The 20,322-nt window shown below is 43.5% G+C and overlaps 1 protein-coding gene across 1 annotated transcript; it reads right to left on the reverse strand.

Moving 5' to 3' along the window:
* Nucleotides 1-3,959: 3,959 nt before the first annotated feature.
* LOC311247541 (C-C chemokine receptor type 4-like) lies at nucleotides 3,960-11,775 on the reverse strand (the record flags this gene model as incomplete). Its single annotated transcript, XM_084338580.1, has 2 exons — nucleotides 3,960-4,777; nucleotides 11,623-11,775. Coding segments are annotated over 2 exons (971 nt in total), but the record flags the coding sequence as incomplete, so codon positions are not given.
* Nucleotides 11,776-20,322: the final 8,547 nt, after the last annotated feature.

Below are 20,322 nucleotides of genomic sequence, written 5' to 3' on the forward strand. Positions count from 1 at the left end.
ATTTATCAAGTCACGTCACGTCATCAAATCCATCAAACAGCGCATCTCCTCATATATTTTAAACCCAGTTACAATATCACAATAACGTGTGACACTGTCACAGTGACAGTGATACAATTAAACACTCCACAGATTCAGATTCCTCATAATTCATATCCACAATCCGCGCATAGACGCTTCATATGCTTGAATGAAACACAATCCGGGCGCTCCGTTAAGCAAATACACAGCGAAGAATATGAAACTAATCAGAGCCAAACGCCCGATAGGTTTCATTCATTAAAAATATCCCTGCAGGATTCACATTTGCAATGATCCGTTTAGTCCGTTATTAAAATAACTGTGTGTCGCGAGCGCCGTATCCGTATAACTATGACGTGCATTATTTAGGACAAAGTAAATTTAGTATCAGCATTTTAGGTCTATTATTTTACATTTCAAAAGCCCCCTCTAGGAAAACAAAGCACAAAAACATAATTCAGAATGGTATAATGGGATGTAGACTGTGATAATTATTTCAGGAAGCAAGCTGGCATTTCTTTGCGAGGGTGTGGCCATGGTTCATCCAGCTAACTGAACTAAACCCTGCTCCGGAGCAGGTTCAAACTTTCTGATCTGTTACCATAGCGACTTAGAAAATCCGACGTTGGGGAACGGAAATGTCTGGCTTAAGTCAAGTTATGCTGAAAATTATCCGGCTAACTCAGTTTGCCAACCTAGGATGGCTTAGAGTAGACGACAGAGTACAGCAACTTGCAATGGGCCTGGTCTACAAGATACACTACACGACCAAGGTACCCATGTACATGTCAAAATACTTCCCAAAGGTCAGTGAATACCACGATCACAACACCAGAGGGAGCTCCACAAATCATGTTAAACCCAGATTCGGCTCAAACAAGGGACTAAACACGTTTCGCAATTATGCCACATCAATGTGGAACGCCCTACCCAAAGCTGTAAAGGAATGTGAATCACTACCCACCTTCAAAAACACTCTCAAAGAACACCTACGGGAGACTGCAATTCGAAACTGGCCCCTACAAATGTCCTAACCCAGTTGTACAATAAAGACCAAGCATGGCTTTGTCAGTATTCCAATGTACAGTGCCCCCCACCAGGGGCGTAGCTGGGGGGGGGGGTAGCTTAGGATGATTCCAAGGGCCCAGCACTGAGGGGGGGCCCCAATTTTTTTTTTTTTTTTTTTTTTTTTACTAGACATCACTCATGTGTATTATTGATGCTCTCATTGATACTATGTTTGTTTCTGAAGTGTGTGTGTGTGTGTGTGTGTGTGTGTGTGTGTGTGTGTGTGTGTGTGTGTGTGTGTGTGTGTGTGTGTGTGTGTGTGTGTGTGTGTGTGTGTGTGTGTGTGTGAGATATATAGAGAGAGAGGGGGGGCTTTGGTAGACTATTGCATTGGTCCATTCATTGAAGATGAACGCAATGCGACATCCTTTACTAGGCTCACCCACCAACAGTGCAGGTGCTGAACTGCTGATCCGAATGTATAGGTAAAAACCATATTATGCGTTTTCATCAATAAAAAAATTGCCAAATATTTTTCGCTCGCGCGCATACGCGCGCTCGCATTCACTGGGGGCCTACAAATACATTCTTTCATGGGGCCCAGAATCTGGAGCTACACCCCTGCCCCCCGCCCTACCCAACCCCCCCCCCCCACCTCCAATGTACAACCCCACCCAACCCCACCCCACCTACCCAACCTCCTCCAATGTACAGTTTCTATGTCAAATGTATGTCAGTATTCCAATGTACAGTCCCCCCCCCCTACCCAACCTCCCCCCCCCCACCTCCAATGTACAGCCCCACCCCACCTACCCAACCTCCTCCAATGCACAGTTTCTATGTCAAATGTATATACACTCTTTTTCTGGATTTTTTTAGTATCACAAACAGTACTGTATTTGCAAATCTGGTATGTCATAAATGTATAGATGTAGCAGTACTGTCTATCTGTATGTCGTGTGTGTCATATGATGAATTGAAAATGGGGGACCCTGATGGAAACAAGACGAAAGTCTTTCTCAGGTCTGCATCCTCTTAACAATTGTATGTATTGAGTTGTACTGTACTGTACCCATTCTGCAATCTGTTAATAAACTTTTCAATCAATCAATTCAATCAATCAGCCAGGTACGGGGAATAGGGCCCTGGTGATTATGGGTAGGCTCAAGTTAAATAATTATGTTGCCAATCACATCCTGATCCCGCCGCATAGCATAATTCATTTTTTGTAAACATCTGCATTCCGAATGTATGTATGCTTTGTAGCGAACACCAGCACGCTATTTTTTGTCAAATTTCTAAAAGCTAAATGGATATACGGTATTTTTCCAAGGCAAAATATAAACAAAGTCATTCAGAAGCTGCCAGCAGCAGCACCAGGTACCGCACCCCTGCAGCCACAGCGAGCCCTGGGCATAACACCGGATCACCTGAGGCTATTGCTTTATCTTGGCAAACAAGGGCTTGCTCTACGAGGGCATGATGAGAGTCAGAGTTCATCAAATCGTGGACACTTTTTAGAGCTACTGTATGTACATTGTTTTCAAAGCATGATGAGATCCAAATTACGAAAAACGTTTCCTTCATTGCCCGTCGGCACCGCAACTTGTGAGCGGTCTTTCTCAGCAATGAGGTGCATCCGAAACTGGCTAAGAACAACAATGTGCGCCAGGAGAGACAGTCAACTCTGAGTCTACTTCACATTGTGACAAACACTGCTTCACATTGTGACAAACTTAAAATATCATGGGTCTCATTCACCAACGGACTTACGACAAAAAGGGCTTTCTCTTAGGGCCATTTGAGACCTTTTCGGGCAAGACATGAATATAGACAATATATTATAATATAATATTAATTATATATGTTTTATTGGGACAGTTGGTGAATCCCAAAATCTGCCCGAAAAGGTCTCAAATGGCCCTAAGAGAAAGCCCTTTTTGTCGTAAGTCCGTTGGAGAATGAGACCCATTGATGCCAAGACGAAACGTTGCATATTGCTGCATTAAGGTAAGACAATGGTTAATCATATTGGATGCCTTAATTTGAACACTTAATTTGCACTATATATTAAATGAGTTGGGCTCACCATAGTAGCCTAGTGGGTGTGTGTATTGTATGAATTCAGAACCATGGACAGTGCCGTTTGCAGGTGCACGCCGCTCGCGCAACTTCCAACTATAGCCTCGCTCTAGTTAGGACTGTTAATCACTATTATCATTACTACTTGCACTTCCATGTTCTATTATTATTACTACCTATCCTACCTGTATTTCTATTACCCTGCCCATACCTGTACCCCCCCCCCACCTCCCCCAATGCCGCTATGACACTTGAATCTCCCCCCCCCCCCCGCCCCGAGGGGATCAATAAAGGAACACCACCAGGAAGTGGACTTTCCTATTCCATTCGCCCTACATGTTAAAAGTGGAGGTGGACTTCCCGGAGCTCCTCCATGTCGAGCTCTCCGTCCGGTCCGCGTGAATATTTTAGGCAACCAACTTGTGTTTAGCGTTTCTCTGATTGGCCACTACGCCCATGTGACCGCGGCAGCGCGAGAGAGCTGCAGCGCGGAAATAGGCTGCGTTCTATTGCCATTCTCTGAGACAAACTCTAACCTTAACTAACTCCGAAACAGCGCCTAAACTTAACCCTTCTAACCTTAACCAACTCCGAAACAATGCCTAACCTTAACCTTAACCTTAACCAACTCCCAAAGAATATTGCCATCCTCTAAGACAAACTCTAACCATAACCAACTCTGAAACAATGCCTAAACGTAACCCTAACCTTAACCAACTCCGAAACAATGTCTAAACTTAACATGCCTAAACTTAACCGGCGAAAGAATGCATGTTAAAAAAAAAACAGTTTTTTTTAAAAGCTACCAGTTGAGCTAGTTGTTGATGTTAAAATAGGGGGAATTACTGCTACATAATGCTGCAGCGACAGAGCTCCGCGGCAGAGCTCCAGATCCTCAGCATCTTGACGACGCGCTGCATGAACTTCTGTCCCGCGAAGGCGTAGATCACAGGGTTCAGGCAGCAGTGAACAAACGCGATGGTCTCTGTGACTACTATGGCCAGTGTCATGCCCTCCCCCTCACCCGGCGAGTACACCCCCCGCGACTGCAGGAAGAGCAGGAAGACCACGACGTTGTACGGCGTCCAGAAGCAGAAGAAGGCGGCGACGACGGCGACAATCAGCTTGATGGCGCGGTGCCTCTTGGTGCTCCTGAGGGCCAGCAGCCTGAGGAAGATCCTGGAGTAGCAGAACACCATCACCAGCAGGGGGACCAGGAAGCCCAGGATGTTCATCTCCAGACGGTCGAACTCTTCCCAGTGGCTGCCCTCGGGATAGAGGGGTTTGCACACAGAGCGTCCACCCTCGCTCACCTCCTGCGTGAAGATGAGGGCGGGCAGGGAGACGAGGAGGCTCAGCATCCACACCGACAGGGACAGGGCGACGGCCAGCCCCACTGTGCGGTGGCGCGCCGAGGTGTGAGCGTGCACGATGACCATGGCGACCATGAAGAAGATGCTGCCGTAGAAGCCGAGTTTGTAGATCACCTCGGTGAGGCGGCACAGGAAGTCTCCGAAGACCCACGAGAGGACGGCGGCGTAGTGGGCGAGGAAGGGCAGCGAGAAGATGAGGAGGAGGTCGGCGAGGGCCAGGTTGAGGAGGCAGATGTCCGTCAGGTTGGTCTGCTTGCGGTGTTTGGCCAGAACGCACACCACCAGGCTGTTACCTAGGAGGGCGTGATAAGAAGTAGTTTAAGTGATTTTCTCATCTAGATCGCATTCGTGTCTCTGACCTGAATTTAATGTAACGTATATTATAACCATCTGCACGGTTGCTTACACTGTTTATTTTTCCTCATATTTTTATACTCAGTTAATTATACTGTTTACACTGTTTATTTTTCTCATGTTTTTATATTCAGATCTAATTGTATTGCCTACATTTATGTATTTATTCTATTACCTGCCCATACCTGTACCTCCCCTCCCCCATGCTGCTGTGACGCCCGGTCACCACACACACATTATAATTATAAGTGAAAAATGTTTTTCCTTTGTTTCCCCCTTGGTACCCACTAGGTAACAAAGTCCCTTAACTTTACACTTTAATACACTTTAAAATAACCGTATTATTAAATAAGAGTTAAGATAAATTAAGAAAGAAAATAAATAGAATTGTGCATGGACTACGCAGGAATCCAAAACTCTGGATGACGAGTGAGGTCCTCTTTAACTGTCCGATGGCCCGCCCTTGGCCGTGATGGACACGTCACAGAACATTTTACCGTTGTCTGTCGGCGTCCCATTGTTTTAGTATCTCTGAAGCAGCACATCGTTTGAAAGCTAAAATGGCCGCTGTTTGATTGACACTCTGCTTGACCTATTATGTGCTTCCAATCTCGGGTTATAAGACCAAACAGCCAACGAGCGTCAGTTTAGAAAAGGTCTTTCAAAAGAGACCAGACTTATGCATGTGCTACGAAATGGTTTAAGAACCGCTTTCAATTTACTTTGGGTTTGCATTCGATAGGCGTTTTATGCTAAATTTGCAGGAATGTTAAGAGGTTAAAAGAAAACGCTCTGAAGAGAGGCATGAAGGAGCTGAAGGAGGTGAAGGAGCTGAAGGAGCTGAAGGAGCTGAAGGAGCTGAAGGAGGTGAAGGAGCTGAAGGAGGTGAAGGAGGTGAAAGAGGTGAAGGAGGTGAAGGAGGTTAAGGAGGTGAAGGAGGTGAAGGAGCTGAAGGAGCTGAAGGAGGTGAAGGAGATGAAGGAGCTGAAGGAGGTGAAGGAGCTGAAGGAGGTGAAGGAGGTGAAGGAGGTGAAGGAGCTGAAGGAGCTGAAGGAGGTGAAGGAGGTGAAGGAGGTGAAGGAGCTGAAGGAGGTGAAGGAGGTTAAGGAGGTGAAGGAGGTGAAGGAGGTGAAGGAGCTGAAGGAGGTGAAGGAGGTGAAGGAGCTGAAGGAGGTGAAGGAGCTGAAGGAGCTGAAGGAGCTGAAGGAGGTGAAGGAGCTGAAGGAGGTGAAGGAGCTGAAGGAGGTGAAGGAGGTTAAGGAGGTGAAGGAGGTGAAGGAGGTGAAGGAGCTGAAGGAGGTGAAGGAGGTGAAGGAGCTGAAGGAGGTGAAGGAGGTGAAGGAGCTGAAGGAGCTGAAGGAGCTGAAGGAGATGAAGGAGCTGAAGGAGGTGAAGGAGCTGAAGGAGGTGAAGGAGGTGAAGGAGCTGAAGGAGCTGAAGGAGGTGAAGGAGGTGAAGGAGGTGAAGGAGGTGAAGGAGCTGAAGGAGGTGTAGGAGGTGAAGGAGGTGAAGGAGCTGAAGGAGCTGAAGGAGGTGAAGGAGCTGAAGGAGGTGAAGGAGCTGAAGGAGGTGAAGAAGGTGAAGGAGCTGAAGGAGGTGAAGGAGCTGAAGGAGGTGAAGGAGGTGAAGGAGCTGAAGGAGCTGAAGGAGCTGAAGGAGCTGAAGGAGGTGAAGGAGCTGAAGGAGGTGAAGGAGCTGAAGGAGGTGAAGGAGCTGAAGGAGGTGAAGGAGGTGAAGGAGCTGAAGGAGCTGAAGGAGCTGAAGGAGCTGAAGGAGGTGAAGGAGGTGAAGGAGCTGAAGGAGGTGAAGGAGGTGAAGGAGCTGAAGGAGGTGAAGGAGGTGAAGGAGCTGAAGGAGGTGAAGGAGGTGAAGGAGCTGAAGGAGCTGAAGGAGGTGAAGGAGCTGAAGGAGGTGAAGGAGCTGAAGGAGCTGAAGGAGGTGAACGAGGTGACCCTCTCTCTCTCTCGCCCTCTCCCTCTCTCAAATCTATAAATATGGCAGCACAATGTTTCTTTTTGTCTAATGTAGAAACTATATCATTTATAACTAAAGTGGTAGCTGAGATTGTACTGTGGTTGGCTCTGAAACCAGATTGATGGGGGCTTAGAAGAGAGTTCGAGTTTGTTATTTACTAGTGAGTCCCAGGGCCCCATTCCTCGTACGTGGTTCAACTAAGTCGATCAAGATGTCATTATCCAGCTTCAGTTAACCCGATGTTTGAAGTCGGGATTTTCCTGTTCCTCGAAGGTGGATTCAGTCTCGTTAACTCAAGCCAGACTTGCGACTCAGGCTAAATGCGCGCGGCCGCTTCAGGTGAAAAGCCAGCACGTATCGATGGCAGAGATCCTGATTCTCTAACGGCATTGATTGATTAATTGATTTGAAACTTTATTGACAGATTGCAATACGGCTCAATCGCCTCGCCGACAAGTTAAATGCGTTATCTATAGGCTAATTTTAAGTCCCTCATTACCTCAATCAATCAGATTATATTTCTTTAAACTTGCCTGCTGGATTGAATAATCAAATGAGATCTTGCTAGCGAAAATAATTAGTTAAACTGTTACACAGAATTACGATACGGCTCTCTTACCCATTGATTGATGTATAGTCGATCTTTAACTTATCTCTACTGTGGTCTAACGGGTTGTTCCTTTGACTTTCATGCAGACGACCGGGGTTCGAGACCCTAGTCTTTTCCTTCTTTTTGCAATATAGGAATAATTCAATTTGGTGCACGTTGAGAGCTATATAAAGAATGACATCCTCAATGCATGTAGATTTATAATATTTTAACTTAAAACCAGGCTACTTTGGCGTATAATCATTAATATTATATTCAAGAAAATTATATTGGAAACACAGGGTTTTAAACCCCGGTCACTGGGTTGGCAGTCTTGAGCAATACCGCTGGGCCACTGTGCCAGATGGGATAAAATCATTGTTTATACATTAATGAACGAGAGACCCGTGTGAAGAATATTCCTTATTTTGAATGAAGTTTTATTTCTTTATCCTCATTCATTAATGTGACGTCAACGGCTCATTCAATTTCTCAAATCCGTCAAACAGCGCATCTCATCAGACATCTTAATCCCAGTTACAATTAAAATAACCACGTCATAATGTGTACATCGCACCGAGCGAGCGCCACGGTATATATAACGTGCATTATTTAGGACAAAGTGAATTTAGTATCAGCATTTTGGGTCTATTTTACATTTCAAAAGCCCCCTCTGGAAGAATGGAGCACAAAAACGTAATTCAGAATGGTATAATGCAGATCGTAGACTGTGGGAATAGTTTCAGGAAACGGGCTGTCACTTTTTTGCGGGGGCGTGGCGATGGTTCAGGCTAACTTGAACTTAAACTCTGCTTTCGACCAGGCTCAAACTTTTGGATCTGTTGTCATGGTGATTTGGAAAATCCACGTACGGGGAACCGGAAAGTCCGGCTAACTCAGTTATCCAGTTAAAGTTATCCGGCTAACTCAGTTATCCAGGTACGAGGAACGGGGCCCAGGATTTTAGCTAAGCAGGACAACTTTGGAAATTGGACCATAATTGTTCAGGCCAGTTCTGTCTCCACCTTTATGCAAAGGAGAGACATTGGCCGTTTTACAAATACTGGGAACTGTGCCTGTTGAGATTAAAAATATATGCTATTTGCTCTGTGATTACTGGAGCAGCTCATTTAAAGGAAAACTCCAACATTTTGGGAAATTAGCTTATTTGCCATCTACCCTGGAGTTAGACAAGAAGATACATACATTTTTCTTCTCTGTGCATGCAGTAGGAGTAGGAAGATGTTGGGAACTAGGCTAATGGAGGAACCTACTTCCAGTGACTGACGCTAAGCTAGGCTAACGGTGCACGTCTTCCTACTCCTACTGCATGCACAGAGAAGAAAAAGGTATGTATCTTAACACTCCAACATTTTGGGAACCCTGGAGTTAGACAAGAAGATGCATACCTTTTTCTTCTCTGTGCATGCAGTAGGAGTAGGAAGACGTTTGGAACTAGGCTAATGGAGGAACCTACTTCCAGTGACTGACGCTAAGCTAGGCTAACGGTGCGCGTCTTCCTACTCCTACTGCATGCACAGAGAAGAAAAAGGGTATGCATCTTCTTGTCTAACTCCAGGGTAGGTGCCAAATAAGCTAATTTCCCAAAATGTTGGAGTTTTCCTTTAAGAAAGAAAGGGTCCAAGTTGTCCTCCCCAGTCGACTTTCTGGTATCAATAGACACCAACATATTTAAAAACTGCATCAGGAGTAATAGGCTCAAGGAGAAATGTGGTGGCAGGCCCTACATTCTACTCATAGCTGCTCATAGCAGTCACCACTTTATTAGACGAATGTTCAGCTTGGGCAACATGGCTGTTGAAGAAGGCTACCTTCAGTTATCAAGCAGTCATTATATTTTTACCTCTGTATGCAAGGAAATGGTAGCCTTGGTTTTACTAGAATTTAATGCTTTCCAAAATGTTGTTGGATCTGAGTATGAACTAAATGATAGTATTTAAATAATAGCTTGATTTAGCATTTTTGACAGACGATGTACATTTGTTTCTAATCTGTCTATGAATGAATGAATGAATGAATGAATGAATGAATGAATGAATGAATGAATGAATGAATGAATGAATGAAAACTTTATTTAACAGATTGCAGAATGGGTACAATACAGTACGGCTCAATACACACAATTGTTAAGGGGATGCAGACCAGAGAAAGACGTTTGTCTTGTTTACATCAGGGTCCCCCATTTTCAATTCATAGTGTAGTCTAAAAGATAACCAATGGGATGGATCCCCAGAGCGTCTAGCTAGAGCCCAGGCTCTATTCCTTTCTTTGAATAGCAATGATAGCTCAGGTGTAAACCAAGGGGTTGACCTATCCTTCACTCTGAATGTCTTAAAAAAATTATGCATGTTTATCAATGATTGATAGGAGAGTTTAAGGTCTAAGTCTAAGGCCAATTCTACATCCGGAATTTCAGAAGTACATGAGATGTCACTGTTGAGTAGATCAAATAGGAAAGCTTGATCACTGAAATGTTTTAGATTTATTTTTTATAATATTGTGTGATTTTGTTTTCTTTAGCTTAGTATTCCTGGTGCAGGCTGTTGGGCCATTCCTGATTCCTAAATCAAAAAATCCACTAGCAATGATCCTGTCTAATCTATTTGGAGACAATTAAATCAATGCAAGTAGATTTTGAGTTATTTCTTTGGGTTTAGCCTAGTTGGTTCAGTAACCAATTGGGTTAGGTTTTGGTTTTCACTAACCTCCCTTAGATACCCATAATTACTACCCAGCCAATCTAAATTAAAGTCACCCATTATGAGCATTTCAGTATCATTCAGGATACAGAGACAAAACATTTGCTATTTTATCGACAGAACTAGCATCAGCCGATGGGGGTCTATACACTCCAATGACAATGACAATGACAAGTGAATAGCTAACAGGGGTATGGCGTCAGTCTGCAAGACTGGATAGATGGCAGGAGAAGTTGAATGATAGAACTGAGACTCCTTTATAGCTGGGATTAAGTTTATCAGGTTTGTACAAATCCTTCACCATCCAAAAAGAGTCAAAGTGGTAAATTAATCCGTATCCACATGCTGAACAAAGATTTCGCAGCCATTGATCAGCACTGTGAGCGTGGCTGAAGCTTAACCTGTCCTTAACCTAACCATAACCATAACCCCTCTTAACTCTTTCTCTGCCATACACAGGATTTCTCAAGTTATCTCGCCATGCGTTGAGCGCCAAAACCCAAGAAAAGTCGGGTTTTCGATCGTTTTCATCGTTTTTTCTTTTATTAATTTTTTTTATTCTATACAGTCTCACGGACCTCTATGTTACCGTTGAAAGCCATACGGAGACCCCGAGAGTGCAATACCGGCCAGATCCTGCTAGGTGGCAGTATCGCCTACCCTTTGAAACCGTGTTCCAGACTGTGTGTCACATCTAATGTCGTCCGGGAGAATTTAGACCAAGCCAAGTAAATCGCTTCATGCGAGCACTTTGAAACGCGTTCAGCACACTTGAGGCATATCTTGTGCCACTTCATGTCAGGGACCCGATCGACAACAATACTGGAAATCGCGATCAGACAATTGGAATATTCTTTTTGGAATAACTCCGATCAAAGGTTAGGACTATCTGACGTCAAATCCACCTTGATCCTACAATGATTTCACATCGATCCAGCCGATCAACGTATGTAATATTAAAAATGAATGCCATTGCTGGTGATCAGAGCATCAAAAAACGACCCCACCCCCCTTTGATGCATTCATGGTGAAACATAATACCTATTATATACCTTTGATTTGGAAACAGTAGCATGTCCAGGCGAGAAACGCGAACGAATACATGAAAACATTTATTCTTTCTTACATGTTGGACGAGGGATAGTTACTGTCAAATGAGCCATAGTATTGTCTCCATAGCTATAATATAGAATATAGATATAGCCCTGCAAACACTGCAACGCACAGTGAAAATCCCTATATTTTAAAGTGTGGCCCATTGACTACAAGGATGGATAAAACGGCTGGCGCTGAAAGTGTTAAAATAACATAACCAATGTCCCCACAACGACAACAAAAATAGTTTTCATCACATGTGGGTACATTTGGTCCCCACAACAGTAGGAAAACAAGGACACACACACACACACACACACACACACACACACACACACACACACACACACACACACACACACACACACACACACACACACACACACACACACACACACACACTTACCTATGAAGCCAATGATGATGACTAAGCTGTAGAGAGTTGGCAGGAACACCCTGCCAAACTCCTGGCTGCTGTTCTTGGATGGTTGAGTAGATACGACATGGAAGATTCCCTTGTCAGAATCATCATCAATAAATGTGTGGTTGTCAGGGTACCCTGTTAGCAGGGGTGTAAAAAGTACCCAGAAATTATACTTCACCCTCCAGTCACCCTTGTCACAATTCTCGGCAAATAGCATTTTTTCACGTGTGTGTGTGGATAGCGTTGGCTATGTTTTATGTATATGTCAGGAAAGTAGCTCAGTCTCACATATTTGACCCAAATACCAATAATCCATGTTTTTTTCTTTCTTCAAAAATCACTATTAAGCGCACTGCATAAATGTGTCACACTTTCCACCCTAGTCGCAGAAATGAACAGGTTAAGGTTAGGGTTAAGGTTAGGGTTAGGTTTCGGGTTAGGGGGTTATAGACAGAGTCAATTTTCAGAAAATCATAACCCTGAAGGAATTTCGTGTTTATTTTTGGTACACAACATTTCTAGGGGTATTAAGGGGTGCTGAATCCAAATCTGCTGTATACCAAGCTCAAAAATGTCAAATAAGGCCTCAAAATTGAGAAATCCAACATGGCCGCCAGCGCCAGGCTGAAATCTATTTAAGTGCATATCTTTTTGACTAAACAAGGTAGAAACATGAATGAAATGTGTTTTTATATGTTTGCATACATGAGGAATTTAAAATCATATCCTGATTTTAGATCAGTTGTGAAAATGTTGCTTGAAACTCATATTTATAGCAGAAACGGTGGTCGTTATTGATGCATAACTCATCAACCAAATAAGAAAGAAAAGCAGGATGATCCCAGGCCATGGATTTATTCATCAAACTCTTTTCTCTTGATTTTTTTTAATCAACATGTCATTTATGCAAATTAGATAGTCCTTAATATGCGTACAGTAGCTTAGGTACAGTAATTTATTGTCAGTCATCAATCGTATTCAGGCAGGTGTCGCAGGTGTCTTGCAGTTGCATGATTCATCCAATGCCACTTTTCCAGAATAGAATAGAATAGATTATAATATAATAAAATAAAAATATTATTTTACCATATCAATATAAGTGAAGGTTCAAGTTTCTTTATTAGTTATCATACAGAATACAGAATACTTTGCATGAAATGTTTCTTTCTGTGTTGCTCCTGAGAGTGTGCTAGATAATAACAAGATAGTATAAAATAAGTATAATAAGTATAAAATAGAAAGTCAAGAAGTCAAGTACGTAAACAAGTGTAAACAACAAAATTGTTCAGTGTTTCTATATATACAGTATGTACAGCTGGTACAAAAATGGTGAGGTATAGCTTAGCTTGTGGTGCCACCTTGTAGTGGTGAGGTGCAATAAGGAATGAGAATGATGTGCAATTTCCTTACCAATAATATAAATATAAATATAAAGTGTAAATTGTGTCTAAAGTGGTAAAGTGGGTGATACAGTGTGTTGTTTATTTAAGTGAGTGTATGTGCGCTGTGGGTGTGTTGATGGTTTGCTTATTGTTCATTGTTCATTCATTGAGCATCCTGATGGCCTGGGGATAGAAGCACCTTCTGAGTCTCTCTGTGCTTGCCATGGAGACTCCGGTATCGCTTGCCTGATCGCAGCAGTTCAAAGAGACAGTTGTTTGAGTGGCTGGAGTCTTTGATTATTCTCTTAGCCTTGCCCATGCACCGCTTGTTGTAAATGTCTTGGAGAGTGGGAAGCCCACCTTCAATTGTGCGTTCGGCTGAACGGGCCACTCTCTGTAGTCTGCTGCGGTCTTGTGCAGTGCTATTCCCAAACCAGGAGGTGATATTGCCAGTCAGGATGCTCTCTATTGTGCATAAGTAGAAGTTCTTGAGGATCTTCTGACTCACGTTGAACTTCCTTAAGCGCCTAAGGAAGTAGAGGCGTTGTCGTGCCTTCTTGATAACACTGTCAATGTGTGTGGTCCATGTCAAGTCCTCGGATATGTGGACTCCGAGGTACTTAAAACTGTTCACTCTCTCAACCGGTGCCCCGTCGATGCTGAGGGGGCTGTATACCCTGACCCCGACCTCCTAAAGTCCACAATCATCTCCTTTGTTTTGCTGATGTTCAGGGAGAGGCTGTTCTCTTGACACCATCCCGCTAGAACCTTAACCTCTTCCAGGTAGGCCCTCTCATCGTTTGCAGAGATCAGGCCCACCACTACTGTGTCGTGAGCAAATTTGATGATTGTGTTGTTGTTCCGCTGTGCCACACAGTCATGTGTGTACAGGGAGTGGAGGAGGGGACTCAGGACACAGCCCTGGGGGGCCCCTATGTTGAGAGTGCTGGATGAGGAGGTGCAGTTGCCTGCTCTCACCACCTGGGGTCTGCCCGTCAGGAAGTCCAAGACCCACTGGCAGAGGTCATAGTTCAAGCCCAGGTCCCTGAGCTTGGCTATGAGTTTGGAGGGGACTATGGTATTGAATGCTGAGCTGTAGTCGATGAATAGCATCTCACATAGTTCCCCTGCCTCTTGTCCAGGTGTGATGCTGCTGTGTGCAGCACATGGGCTATGGCGTCCTCCGTGGACCTGTTGGGGCGGTATGCAAATTGCAGGGGGTCCAGGTTGATGGGGAGGGAGGAACAGATGTAGCCCTTCACTAGCTTCTCAAAGCACTTCATGGCTATGGAGGTGAGAGCTACAGGGCGGTAGTCGTTGAGGCAAGCTGGCTTGGATTTTTTGGGTACAGGGATAATGGTGGACTTCTTCAGACAGGTGGGGATGACAGCCTGTTCTAAGGACAGGTTAAATATGTCAGTGAATACCGGGGCCAGTTGGTCGGCACAGACTTTTAGGACGCGGCCGGGGATACCGTCCGGACCTGCTGCCTTCCTGATATTCACTTTCTTAAACGTCCTCCTCACCTCATGTTCTGTTATCCTGAACACTGAGTCTCCATCAGCAGTGCCCCCCCCCCCCCCCCTCCTCCATTGCAGTGGTTTGTAGGCTGGTGCTGTTATTCCCAGCCTCAAACCTCACATAGAAGGTATTGAGATCATTTGCCAGTTGGATGTCACTGTTCAGTTTGAGGGAGGTGCCTTTGTAATCTGTCATCGTTCTGAGGCCCTGCCACATAGCTCTAGAGTCAGCCTGTTCATATTGCAGTTCAATTGAATCCCTGTAGCGCCTTTTTGCTTCTATTACTGTCCTCCTAACATTGTATCTCACCACCTTGTGGTCATTCATGTTGCCTTCCACAAGCCTGGCGTTGTATGCTGAGGTGCGCGCCTTCAGAGCTTCACGGACGGATTTGTCTACCCAGGGCTTTTGGTTTGGGTAAACTCTAATTGTGGTAGAGGGGATTGTTTCTTCTACCAAAGTACAAACAAAGTCCAGCACTGTTTCCGTGTAGTCATTAATATTATCTGTGTTATCGCGGAACACCCCCCAGTCTGTACATTCTAGTGCAGCTTGGAGCGTCTCCTCCGACGCCACCGTCCAGCGCTTCACCTCTCGCGATACTACAGGAATGCGCTTGAGACTTTGTTTATACTGCGGTACAAGAAAGATGGCGTCGTGATCTGACTTGCCGAAAGGACTGGCAGCATGTGATTTTTAACCGCTCTTAAATTGCGAGTAGCAATGGTCTAAAATATTCCCGCCTCTGGTAGAAGAAGTCACATGTTGGTAGAATTTTGGCAGCACTTTTCTCAGATTAGCGCTATTGAAATCACCCACAACCACAATAGCAGCGTCAACGTTAGCTGCTTGGAGCTTGTTTACCTCGTTGTGGAGCTTGGAGAGCGCATCGCCTGTGTTTGCTTGTGGTGGAATATACACTCCGATCAGAATGACCGACGTTAATTCTCTCGGGAGAAAGAATGGCCGGCACTTGATGGATATATACTCCAGGTTTGGGGAGCAGTGGTTTGAAAGCTCCTTCACGTTGCCTGGATCACACCAATTGTTGTTCAACATGAAAGCTATTCCACCTTCCCGCTTTTTACCGGAATCTTCCTCTGTACGTTTACAGTGACAGCTTATTCACACTCTTCCTCAGTGTTCCGGCAGGTGTTGACTTTCTTACAGTTGCATGCTTCGATACATGCCATGTGACTCTTCCTGAATAGAATAGAGTAGAAGATAATTAAAAGATTATAGCCAGCTCCCGTACAAGTATATGGAACAGACTTGTTTTTGATTTCACGACGTACTGGTCTGTGGCGCTGTTTGCGTTTCAGCCTTGTGCCTGTTTTGATGGATTGGTCACGGTATCTGTCAAAGACGACATCTACCCTCTGGTATTTTGCTCCCATCTTCAACACGGTGTCAGTGAACTTGTTGGCATAGTCACCAAATGTTGTAGTGTCAGGTGGCTTTCCGAGTGCCATTACCAGAGCTTGGCCATCAATGACCAGGCAGCTGGGTCCCTGAAGGGTAAGATCTGCAGGGGTTTTAACTTGTTTCGTCAGTATATTTGCTAACACAGACTTGTTGGTGGAATGTAGACTCCCGTTAGTTGTGGCCAGAGATGGTGGGATGGGCATGAGCTCATGCTGGAGGATATTGTCAAGGTCTACCTTACGACCTGCTCTGTAAGCTGTGATGAGCCTTTGTAGAATCTGCCTGTCCACTTTGATGGTGTTTTGCTTGTTCTTGGAAAGTTGCACAACTTCATACAAAGAGGCAAATGTCTTGGCTTTGTTCATTCTTATGGGTGATTTCAGGTTCAGGTGCTGGTCACTATCTGGAGGTTCACACAAACGTTTGTCCACAAACATTTTCAGTTGTGCCTGTCCAAGGTGTTCTGCGCCAAGTATGGATTCTTGAATCTCCGGTGTGACTACGTCCTTGTTGATGTATGTAAGAAAACTTACAAAAGCACATTTAATTCAGGTTTGTACCTTGTGTAGTCACACTTAACTCATTAAGCCCCACCATTTATTTTTAGAAAATTCGCCTAAAACAGCATGCTTACATTAAAATGCTTATATATCCAGATCTATAAGAGCTACTTGCATAAACGTGGTGCCTGAAGAAAGCTAAGACTTGGGGGATTCTAATGTTGGTGTCCAACACTGTACAGTTATTACCAAATTGCTGTCGTATTCCTGCAAACACTGAATAAATGTCATTTTTTTATCCTCGCCTATACAAAGATTACAGTTAGACAGTCAAAAACACCCTGTTACTCATGGTTGCACCCCAGCTATATTCCTACTCTCTTCCCCCATAGGTGCAGATGTTCTGTGCAAAGTTTCATGTCAGTAGAATAAAAACTGTGGGTTTAGCACCTGTTTTTGTGGAGAGAGGGCCTAGTGCTGGCGGCCATGTTGGATTTCTCAATTTTGAGGCCTTATTTGACATTTTTGAGCTTGGTATACAGCAGATTTGGATTCAGCACCCCTTAATACTCCTAGAAATGTTGTGTACCAAAAATAAACACGAAATGCCTTCAGCACTTTATACAAGCACATTTTCTGAAATTCTGCCTAGTCTATTAGGGTTAGGGTAACCCTAACCATAACCCCTTAACCCTAACCATAACCCCTTAACCCTAACCCTAACCTTAACCCTAACCCTAACCATAACCCCTTAACCCTAACCCTAACCCTAATTTAAAAAATGGTTAAAATCCTGAAAAAGAATAAATATTCGATATGTATGGTGAGGACTGAAGTTAATAATGATATTCATGAAGAAAAATTGGAACAATACATGCAAAATATATGTTTAACTGAGATTGCAGTGTTCGAAATAAAGATTTCAAATCAAAATCAACCCTGCCTATAGTGGTCCTCCAATCAGGATACACCACATTGTTCAGACGAAGAACCATAATACGTTTTGTATAAAAGTATTCTGTACTTCTGTATGACAACTAATAAAGAAACTTAAGTCTGCTTGGATGTTAAGCCAATCCAAATCACTTAGAATGTGACAAATCACCTGAAAGTAGCCGACCTCTGCTGTGTTTAACTATACACATGCATATGACTCTCCAATTTTTTATTTTTTTTATATTTAAACAGGCTTATACACACACACACACACACGCACGCACGCATGCACGCACGCACACACACACACACACACACACACACACACACACACACACACGCACGCACACGCACACACACACACACACACACACACACACACACACACACACACACACACACACACACACACACACACACACACACACGTCACCTACACATAACCCTTTGCATGTATACCTATCCGCATATACCTACCAATACACATAACCCACCGTATGTATACCTATCCTCACCTGTATGTACTTACCTGCACATAGTCCCTTACTATCTATATATCAAGTTTCAAGTTGGTTTATTAATTATCACAATAAAATACACATACTTTACGGTGAAATGTTTGGTTCTATATCTGGTTCATATCCTACTCTTACTAGTTACGCTGCTGGCCAGTAATAGTCATACTTGTTTCTATTTATATAATACAACTCTGTACATACATCTGACTAGCACTACACTTGGTAGTACTAATTTGTATATTTTGTTGATTGATTAATGATATATTCGAAGGAATGCAGGTTTATAGCTATATCAACCCCCTCCAATGTACAGTAAATGACCAAGTATGGTTTTGTCAATATTCCAATGTAAAGTTTTGCTTGTACAGTGTCCCCCACCCACCCCTCCTACCCAACCCCCCCCCACCTACCCAACCTCCTCCAACAGTTTCTACGTCAAATGTATATACTCTCTTTTCTGGACTCTTTTTGTATCACAAACAGTACTGTATTTGCAAATCTGGTGTGTCATAAATGTATAGATGTAGCAGTACTGTCTATCTGTATGTCGTGTGTGTCATATATGTTATGATGAATTGAAAATGGGGGGCCCTGATGTAAACTAGACGAAAGTCTTTCTCTGGTCTGCATCCCCTTAACAATTGTATGTAATTGAGCTGTACTGTATTGTACCCATTCTGCAATATGTTAATACAGTTTTCAATCAATCAATCAATCAAACAAAGGTCTGTCCCATTGTATACCAATCAATGGGATATATTGCATGTTGACCTGCATTCTTTTTTTTGTATTAATTTCTTTTATCTCACCTGCACATTTTGTTTAATTTGTCGCTTTGATACATTTCTTTTGTTTCATTGTGCAAATAAAAATAAAACATAATAAAAAATAAATGTATTTGAAACTAATTACAGTACAAATTAAAATACTAGAATATACTCAAATACTGTTTTCATCCCATTGTTGAAAATGCACTCACCTGCCATCATGAGAGAGTGACGAGCTGCTCAGCCCCTGCAGTAGAGAGGTGCTGCTGGTATTTCCTGTGTGTCTGTTTAACATGCGGTATACGGGTGACCATAGATATATGCGGGTGACGGCACTAGGGATGTCATGTGACTGTCACGAATCACGATATGATCTTTTTGAATGAAATAGGCTTACAGTGAGAGAGAGAGAGAGAGAGAGAGACCTGGCTTCCTGCAGAGCAAAGGCTGTGCTGTCATTGCACCCTCAGTGAGCCTGAAACTGAGTTGCACTTCCTCACCAAATGTGAAAAATATAAATATATTAGAGAAACGCATTTTAAAAAATTTGAATTAATAACAAAAGGCTTTCTCGCACTACCAGATACAGGAAAACTACCAGTCCTACTAGGGGAGGACTCAACAAGCTGTGAGCTAGCAGCAGCCTATGTTGCTGCCTGCCACAAACTGAGGGACAGTGAGTGACAGTCACCTGACATGTTTACGCCGTAATACTTGATGTTTTATTTTACGATGATATTTTGTATGTACTTATATCTGTTTGTAATCCATGTTTATGTTTAATATTGCGTTGGCAACATGTAGAAGTACGTCATGCCAATAAAGCCATTTGAATTGAATTGAATTGAATTGAGAGAGAGAGAGAGAGAGAGAGATGAGAGAGAGAGAGAGAGAGAGAGAGAGAGAGAGAGATGAGAGAGAGAGAGAGAGAGAGAGAGAGAGAGAGAGAGAGAGAGAGAGAGCCCAATGGTTGTGATGATTGGCCCAATGGTTGTTGACTTTGCTGAGCCACGTAGATTTGAGTACTTTATTATCTAAAGAAGGTGCGTTAGAGTGTTGCGTGCACGGTTCATTCATAGACAGTAGAGTCTGTCATGTATGATTCATGGTTAATTCTCATAATTCTCAAAGACATTCTGTGCGATTCTCTGATTCTGCTTTCTAAGAATGTTTCCTGTCCATCCTTGGCCTCCAGTGGCTATCCAACCATCATTTCCTGTTTCAAACCTTGCACAATATTAAACAGAAAAAGCATCATACACATTTCATCATGTTGATTGATTAGGTCAGTGGTTCCCAAACTGTGTGGTGCGCGCACCCCTTGTGGTGCGTGACATGAAAAGGCTAATTGTGGTGAAAAAAAAATTTGTTTTTACAATAAAATGTCATACAAAACTTAGTCAAACCTTTAGTATTATGGATATTAAACATGCTGGCAGAGTACATGCATCCATTGTTGTCGTGAACATTTTAATTAAATAAGGAAATTCCCGTTCCATAGTCGCCGTGGGAAGAGATCAAATAAAAAATTAAATCTGTGCATGGAGACCAGCAACAATTTTTTCTAACAGAAAGAAACCCATTGGGGGGGGCGCGTCAGCTAGGTCGCGAGGTGACAGGGGGTGCGTCAGCT

Source organism: Notolepis coatsorum, assembly GCF_963971535.1.
Source record: "Notolepis coatsorum genome assembly, contig: SCAFFOLD_1283, whole genome shotgun sequence".
NCBI lineage: Eukaryota > Metazoa > Chordata > Actinopteri > Aulopiformes > Paralepididae > Notolepis > Notolepis coatsorum.